Here is an 8,806-nt window from a genome sequence, read left to right as displayed (position 1 = left end):
GGGTGGATAGTGGCGGGACGGAATCACGTCTATATTGCCCACCTGCTAGCTTAGCGCTACATTGCTGCCGTTTTTTATGGATGACCGGGGGGGGGGAATGAAGTCACGTATGTGTTGCCCGCCCGCTAGCTCTATGTTGCTGCCAGTTTTAATTGACAATGGGGGCGGAGTCACATATGTGTTGCCCGCCTGCTAGCTCTATGTTGCTGCCAGTTTTAATTGACGATGGGGGCGGAGTCACATATGTGTTGCCCGCCTGCTAGCTTAGTGCTACATTGGTACAGGTTTATAATCAACAAGCGGAACAGTACAGGTTTGTCAGTAGCATTTTTGCTAGCGTGTTTGTACTGCGCCCCGCGCTAAATCAATACCCACAGTTATTGGGGTGTCGAGGGGGCGGGGGTCAGAAAGCAGGATGCTCAGTTCTGTTGACGGGGCGGGGCGCCCCCGCTCGTATAATGGTATGGGAAACGCTGTAATGTAAAAACTAGAAAGCATAGTATCCTCAAATGATTGGGTGGCCAGTTTATACACACACATTAAACCAACACCTGAACTGCCACTGGTATCGGGCTCGATACCAGCATCAAGTACTCGTACTCATAAAAACAACCAGATACTTTGGACCGACACGTCATTTTCTCTTCCACTTTGCAAATAACTGAAACTGATAAATGTCCATAATTTAAAGATATTTTAAGACAAACAGGTGAAGTCAAGACAGAAGTTTGGCGTCTTCTTAATAAAACAAATGTGTCTTTGAAGTCCTTGTATGTTGTTTAAGTACTAAATCATTAACTACTACGTGTCTGCAAGTACCAAACTGAAGTACTTGTACTTGGTCTGAAAAAAAAACAAAACAATTGTGTTTTCCAAAGTCAAACGTCTGTGGCGGCCATCTTGAATTGGACAGACTCTGAAAGTTTATCAGTTGTGGACAAAAACCTGATGTTAATGATGGTTTCACTAAAGTCTGCCCGGCGGCTCACGACATATTTTGCTAACAGACAAACAGGGTTCACGCCAAGAAGTAATGCAAAAGCAGCGCTTAAAGTATGCGTTAGCGATGACATTCAGCTACTACCACAACCAATTTCAGCTTATTATCCGTGTAATTTGCTGAGTTACAGACATTTTTGTGTCTGTTAAGTTTGCTCAGCTGCGGCGGCCATCTTGAACCGAGTCGACTCCAAATGATGCACTTCCAGTGGTTAACTGGGAGTTGCCTTAAAATATGTTCAAATGGTTCATGAGATGTCGCTAATGCTACAAACAAACTAGCCTTCGCCCTTTCACCTTCGGCTGCAGGCGATAAAAATCACAACAGCCGAAGTTTTCTTTCAGTTTGACTCTACTGGGATGAATCCAGGGAGTAAAGAAGGGGTGTGTGTGTGGGGGGGGGGGGTCCGGTCTGTGTCGGAGTTAATTTGAAAACGTGTCGCAGGTTGGTGTCAACAGTTCAGCTACATCGCTCTGAGAAATTCGCTCAAATGACTCCCTCAGGACTAAAGAACCACAGAAAAATCTGGAACATTTGAAGCACATTTCACTCGGCGCTGGAATAAACGAGCACGGATTATCTCAACCGGGTCGAATATTACGCAACCGACACCGCATCGCATTTCTGTGTGCATCAGAAATGTGAGGTATTTTCTTTCCGGTGGGAGAGCAAAGACTCAGGGCAGGACTGAGCCTGAGGAGGAGGTATCTGCAGATGTGCAGCAGCTGGAGAGGTTCTGGAGCTGCGGCTCTTCAACTTGTCAGGTTCTGATCCAAAAGAAACACCATCAGCAGAGACGAATAACTCAAACGTAAGCTGGTTGAACGATGATAAACATCACAAAAATAACATATTTACAGTTAACTATAATTGAGCAATTTAAGGCTGACGTTTTTATATTTATCATTCGTTTCTATGAAAGGTGGGCGATCATGTAATTATGTGTGTGGGCGATTGTGCTCGTCTGTTAGCAAAATATCTCACGAACCGCGGAGCAGAATTTAGTGAAGCTACCAGAAAGTGATCGTTGGACGTACGTCTGCCTTAGATTAACTTTTGGAGTTGACCCCATTCAAGATGGCCGCCACAGCGGATGGACATCAGAAAACACGAACACGGCTGCAGATCGATGGATGTTGAAGGTAGCGAGCTCAGATTTGGTGTGGTAGTAGCCGAGAGTCGCTCACAACAAGTTTGAAGAGCTCATGGATGTGGTGAGATTGCGTTAATGAAACGAGCAGGTTCGAGCAAAGTAGCTAAAACTCTCACTCCTCACCGTAGATTAGATTAAAATTCTGACGTGAACGGCAGCGGGCGATATGCATTCCTTCAAGGATTATCAGGGGCTTTCTTTGTAATCTGAAATTATCAGGAGGAACGCGAGCTGTAAAACTCAAGCCAACCCATTTACGCAGCTGAAGGAGCTGCTTGAGATGAACCAGATGAACCGGGTGGAACTGGGCAGGTCCGATACCTGAGCTCAAGGTCCAGCGGAGCCCGACAGAACACAAATGTTTAACTCGGCCGTCGGGACAGAACCACCAGCCTTATGTTCAGGCCTGTCGTGAAATAAACTCGTGCTTTTAACCTCGTGTTAATCTAAAACGGACCTCTCAGATTAGATTCTTGGATTTAATTAAAACACACCGTCTTTCAGGCCAGAGGTTCAAACTAAAAGTTAATTTTGAGAACTGCAACCTTTAAAATTTTTAATAAAAAAACCATTGAGCATCAGGAGCTCTAAGTGTGTGGTGAGGATGACTCTCAGCTACTTCCACGCAAACGTTTAGCTCAATATCTGACAAGCTGTTTGAGCTAAAGCCGTTTTTATATTGGCTAAGGTTGAACAGCTGTAGCAGCCATCTTGAATTGGACTGACTTCATAAATTGGTCAGCTGTAGATCTTTGTCCAACGATTAATTTCTGAGTTTCAATAAAATTTGCCCAGTAGTTCATGAGATATTTTGCTAACAGACACCTACTCTAATCTGCTCAATCCCCCGGTAATCTTCATTGACTTTAGTTTTAATTCAGCGTGGGTATCCTCTGCACGAGTTGCTTTACTGCAAATAAAAACAGGAAGTCTTGTCCTTAACAACTGTCAAATAAATCTCGGAAACTCTCAGGAAAGAAAAATCCAGAGCAAACCGAGATGAGTTTTGCTAATCTGAGGGATTGGACAGGAAACGTTACGGATTTCATCCAGTAATCATCTCCGGGGAGTCTTGCCGGTATCGATCAGGAGCCTCTGGAGGCAAACTGAGGAGGAAATCATTCCACACGAGGACACGTCTTTTGTAAAGTGAAGCAGCACAGATTATTTTACGGGCATAATAAACCCAACACGCACACACACACGCACACACACACACAATACCAGCAGCCTCAAAATGGCTGAGCGTTGTTCCATTTTTTTCCCCTCCTTGTCTCAGAAGCAGGAAGGAAAAACATGTCTTGATAAGTAGTTTCTTGCAGCGCTCAGTGGTGCCAGGAGGAGACAAGATTGCAGAAAAGGTTTGTGGTGGAGCAGAAAAGGCTGGTGTTTACCTTCTGATTGTGTGTGTGTGTGTGTGTGTGTGTGTGTGTGTGTGTGTGTGTGTGTGTGTGTGTGGTGGGGGGGTGGGGAGTTGCACTGCAGTGTTGTGGGGCTGTTTGCTCTAAGAGGAGCGTTGTACTGCTTTAACACACGTGTGGCACTGCAGGCGCCAGAGTCCGGGGACGAGAAGTGGTGAGGCAGCAGGAATACCGGACATTCAGAGAATGACAGGGCGGGTTTTATCTTCATGATTCGGTTCAATAAAAACTGATGTTTTTCTATTTTGTTTGTTGTGGATTTGTTGTTCGTGATGGGGCAGTTTTTAGCTTCACAATTTCAACGTTCGATTCAATAAAAACTGCAGGTTTTTTATTTTGTTTGTTGTGAATGTGTTGTTTGTGACAGGGCGGTTTTTATCTTCACAATTTCAACTGTACGGTTCAATAAAAACTGTTGTTTTTCTATTTTGTTTGTTGTGAATGTGTTGTTTGTGATGGGGAGGTTTTTACCTTCACAATTCCAATCGTTTAGTTCAATAAAAACTCCTGGTTTTTATTTTATCTGTCGTGAATGTGTCATTTGTGACGGGGCAGTTTTTAGCTTCACAATTTCAACATTCGATTCAATAAAAACTGCAGATTTTAATTTATTTGTTGTGAATGTGTTGTTTGTGACAGGGCGGTTTTTATCTTCACAATTTCAACCGTACGGTTCAATAAAACCTGCTGTTTTTGTTTGTTGTAAACATGTCGTAAACAACAGGCTGAATAGAAGAAAACACTGACGACGTCCAGACCGATTAAAGTAGGAAGGACCTGTCTGTTCAAAACATAACCCAATCAGCTGAATCACATTAAACGTGTCATCATTGTTCATTCATTAAAACATTCAGCTCGTTCAGGACGTTTCAGCTACGACTTTTGTTTTCTGCACCGTTACTATATTTATACTTTACATTTTTATCATTAATCAGAACTCGTGAATTTGTTGATAAACTTTGAGCTCATTTAAATCAACTTCACCACACCCATTTCATTTTTAGCTTTTGTTTAGCTAACTTTAGCTTTTAGCTACCGTTTTGCTAACTTTAGCTGCTGTTCCGACTAATTTTAGCTTCTACCTAATGTTTTGCCGGTTTTATTTTTAGCTAGTGATTTGCTCAATTTAGTTGTCAACAACTGTATTGTTAATTTGAGATTTTAGTATGTGTTGTTAATTTTAGCTTTTAGCAACTGTTTTGCTCATTTTAGCTGCTGTGCTGATAATTTTACCTTTTAGCAACAATTTTGCTGGCTTTCATTTTTAGCTACTGGTTTTAGATTTTAGCCTTTAGCATTTGTTTTGCCATTTCATCTTTTAACTTTTGCGTTGCCAAAATTAGCATTAGCTAATTTGTGTTTATAACGTCAGCTTTGATAGTTTTACGTTTAGCTGCTGTTCTGCTCATTTCAGTTTATATTTTCTACTTCCTTGTAGATTTTTGGCTAGTTTTTGCTCATTTCAACTTTTAGTCACCATTTTACTAACTTTAAATTCTAGTTACTGTTTAGTATTTCTTTGCGGTGCAGCTCAATTTAGCTTTTAGCATTTCTCTAGCTAATTTTAGATTTAGCAGCGGTCTTACTAGTTTTAGCTGCTGCTTTGATAAGTGTAGCTGTTCGAAAGACAAATTAGATGAAATGCGAGTTTTATCCTGGCCAGACTGAGGAGCTAATGGCTAGTCAGAGCAGGACTAGGATGAAAGTAGATTTCTTCTGTAATAAATCAACATCAAGCTCTCAAATTGTGTAGCAGTTTATGCTAACGCCTTTCAGATATTGTTCAGCAAGGTTGAAGCGCTAACTTACCGATTCCACCATATTTGTTTACCAACACAGACTACAGCTAACCTAATGTTGGCCCATCTGGTTGGGTTCAGCCATGTTTTGTTTACATTGAGTGCATGCCCACATTTCAGAATTGCATATCAAAATATGTGAAAACTACCGGAGTGCCGGTAAATGCTTTCAAACTAATGTTTTATGTAGTTCAGGAGCATCTTTTGAATGTTTGATTTTATAGTTTTATAGCTTTAATGAGCCAAAAGTAAACAATCAGCTTCAAAATTTACTACTTTAAAGACCTCCTTGTGATTTGGGCCTTACCTGCCTCAGTTAAAGACAAATTCTGGACAAACACTTGTCCTGGTTTGTAATAGTCTGTCAAAACGTGACGTCATCTGGGAGTCCAACAAGCTCCAGTTTGGACCTGGATCAAAGGATCAGCACCGTGTTTCTGATCCACTGCAGCAGAACTCTGCTGGTTTCAAAGCTTTAAAAGAGACGAACAAAGTGCGACCAGAGCTCAGGAACGACCTGGAAACGGCTCGGTTAATATTTAACCCGGTCCAATAAGAGCGACCGTGTAAACGCAGGTGAGAACGGCTCCAGGACAAGTTCGTGGGCAAAAATCACAGGAAGCAGAGAGGTAAACAGGAAAATCCGCAGGCAGTAAATCCACACATCAAATAGGTCGAGCAGCTTTCCCGGGGGTTATTTCTAAGATTTAGAAGAACCAGAATCAGAACCGTTTCATACCTCGATATATCCGGCCAGGGCTGGAACCACTATGCCCAGAACCAGGACAGAAACCGCAGGAGCTGGACCCATGATGAGCTTCTGGCTCCGATTGTAAATCCTCTCAGCTGTGGCTGGAAATCAAAGTTCCAGGCGATGAAAAAACAAAGAGGAGTCCCCGAGAGTTTAAAACCTCCGAACCGAACGGGCTGTTTGGGTTTATGAAACCGGGCCTGGTGTCGCAAAGACCCACAGTCTGGCTCCAGAATGAGGACTGAGAGTCTGCGGTGGAGCTGATGAAGCTTTGCCGCCTCCTCCTCCCTCCTCTACCTCATCTGAGCGTGGAAACAGCGCCCCCTGGCGGGAACAAAAAAACCAAGCTGTTCGGTGGAAACAGCGCCCCCTGGCGGGAACAAAAATAAGCTGTTCGGTGGAAACAGCGCCCCCTGGCGGGAAGAAAAAAAAGCTGTTCGGTGGAAACAGCGCCCCCTGGCGGGAAAAATAAACAAAAAGCCGCCAAAAATGTATGGGGTCAAAAATTCAATTCAGTTTATTTATAAAGCGCCAAGTCACAACAGAAGTCATCTCAGGGCACTGAACAGAAACATTCACATATATAAACAAGTTAACACTATTTACCTGAGGAGCAGACTGCTTCGAATTTAACTCCATCGCAGAAAAGTGCAACACCTGGAGAGCTGGTGCAAAGAGAACAACCTTCACATCAGTGTGAAGAAGACAAAGGAGATGATCGTGGACTTCAGAAGGAATAAACACACCCACACCCCCCTGAACGTAAGAGGATCTGCGGTGGAAGTGGTCTCCAGCTACAAGTACTTGGGTGTGCACCTGAATGACAACCTCAGCTGGAGCAACAACACCACCAGCCTGATCAAGAAAGATCATCAGAGACTGAGGCGAGCTGGTCTGGGAAGCTCAGTCCTCACCTCCTGCTACAGGTGTGCAGTGGAGAGCATCCTGTGCTCCAGCATCAACGTGTGGCATGGAGGCTGCACAGCTGCAGAAAGAAAAGCTCTGCAGAGAGTGGTGAAGGCTGCACAGAAGACTGTTGGAGTCAGCCTCCCCACCATCACAGACATCTACACCTCCAGATGCAGGAAGAGGGCCACCTGCATCATGAAGGACCCCACTCACCCAGCACACACACTTTTTGCCCCACTCCCCTCAGGAAGGAGGTTGAGGAGCATTAAGTGTAGAACCACTAGACTGAGGAACAGCTTCTACCCTGAGGCTGCTAGACTCATGAATCTCTAACCAGAAAAATCACATCATGTTGCTGCTGATCTTTTTCATGTTGCTGCTGATCTTTTTCATGTTGATGTGTTCATTCGTGCTCATCTGCTCACACAGACTCATGTTCGTGCTGCTGTTTTGACGTAATGTTTTTATGCTAATAGCGTTAATGTATTTTTAGTTGATGTTTTTCTTAGTTCATATCTTAGATCTTGTTACCGTTTTTCTTTTACATTTTATTGTTGGATGTAACTGGGACGCTGCGTACGTAACCTCGTTCCACCGCATGTACCACACGAGATGCGAATGACAAATAAATCTCTCTGACTCTGAAACTCTCATCTTGAACAAGCATGAAGGCGACAGTGGAAAGGAAAAACTCCCTCATGAGGAAGAAACGTTTAACAGAGCCAGGCTCAGGACGAGCTCCATCTTCTTCGACCGGCTGTGTTAGTGTGTTTGTCTGTAATGAACCACTGGACAGATGTTAATCAAACTCTCAGACAGAAATCATTTGAAGTCTTTCTAAAACTGTTAAAGTAATGGAGTCCACCCAATTCAAGATGGCTGTCGCAGCTAATGGACCTTAGCGAACAGAACAGTTCTTATTCAGGCAGCTGAACAGATACTAAACTAAGATTTGATGTGGTCGTAGCTGACAGCCACTCATACGCCAAGTACTACTCATTTGTCTAAAATGTCAGCATTAGCAATTTAGCAAAATATTTTGTGAAGTATTGGATGAATTTTTATTAAAATTGTAAAGTAATCATAGTATGTGCATCAACAACTGATAAACATGACTATAACTTGGGAAAATGTAAGTTATTAAGCTAAAATAACAGTACGGGAGGCCATGTTACAGTTTAATTAAATCCTAATTCTTTCTCAGATGTCTAATTTTCCAGGTCACAATAAAATTTTGACTATTCAGAATTTAAATTAAATAGATCCCCCATCACATTACAGTATAACCATCCATCATCCATCCATTATCTTTACCCGCTTATTCCATGTTGGGTCACGGGGGTCGCTGGTGCCCATGTCCAGCAATCACTGTGCGAGGGGCGGGGTACACCCTGGACGGGTCGCAAGTCCATCACAGGGACACATAGAGACAAACAACCATTCACTCTCTCACTCACACCTAGGAACAATTTAGAGTTACCAATCAGCCTAACATGCATGTTTTTGGACTGTGGGAAGAAACCGGAGTACCCGGAGAAAACCCACGCATGCACAGAGAGAACATGCAAACTCCACCCAGAACGGCCCCTGGACCGGGGTTTGAACCAGGGACCTGCTCGCTGAGAGGCAGCAGCTCTACCAGTTGCGCCACCGTGCTGCACAGTATAACCAGTAGGGGGAAAAAAAAAAAAACATTCTTATTACTAGTAGCAAATAGTACCGGTGTTCTGTCGGTCAGTGATACTTTGTCAGATTGTCATACCGGTAGCACAA

At 43.3% G+C, this 8,806-nt stretch overlaps 1 protein-coding gene across 3 annotated transcripts in view; it reads right to left on the bottom strand.

Annotated features, from left to right (window-relative positions):
- Window positions 1-6,377, bottom strand: part of aplp2 (amyloid beta (A4) precursor-like protein 2) — an 88,132-nt gene extending 81,755 nt beyond the window's left edge. For all 3 annotated transcript variants that reach the window (XM_037677642.1, XM_037677645.1, XM_037677644.1), the window contains exon 1: window positions 6,113-6,377. In XM_037677642.1, the coding sequence (XP_037533570.1) occupies window positions 6,113-6,184 (72 nt within the window). In that variant the 5' untranslated portion in view covers window positions 6,185-6,377. The remainder of the gene's footprint in view (window positions 1-6,112) is intronic.
- Between the last annotated feature and the right edge of the window lie 2,429 nt (window positions 6,378-8,806).

The sequence above is a fragment of the Nematolebias whitei genome, chromosome 6, assembly GCF_014905685.2.
Source record: "Nematolebias whitei isolate Nwh7 chromosome 6, NemWhi1, whole genome shotgun sequence".
NCBI classification, from domain to species: Eukaryota; Metazoa; Chordata; class Actinopteri; order Cyprinodontiformes; family Rivulidae; genus Nematolebias; species Nematolebias whitei.
Note: the sequence above shows the minus strand (reverse complement) of the source record. Positions and strands in the feature narration are given on the sequence as shown.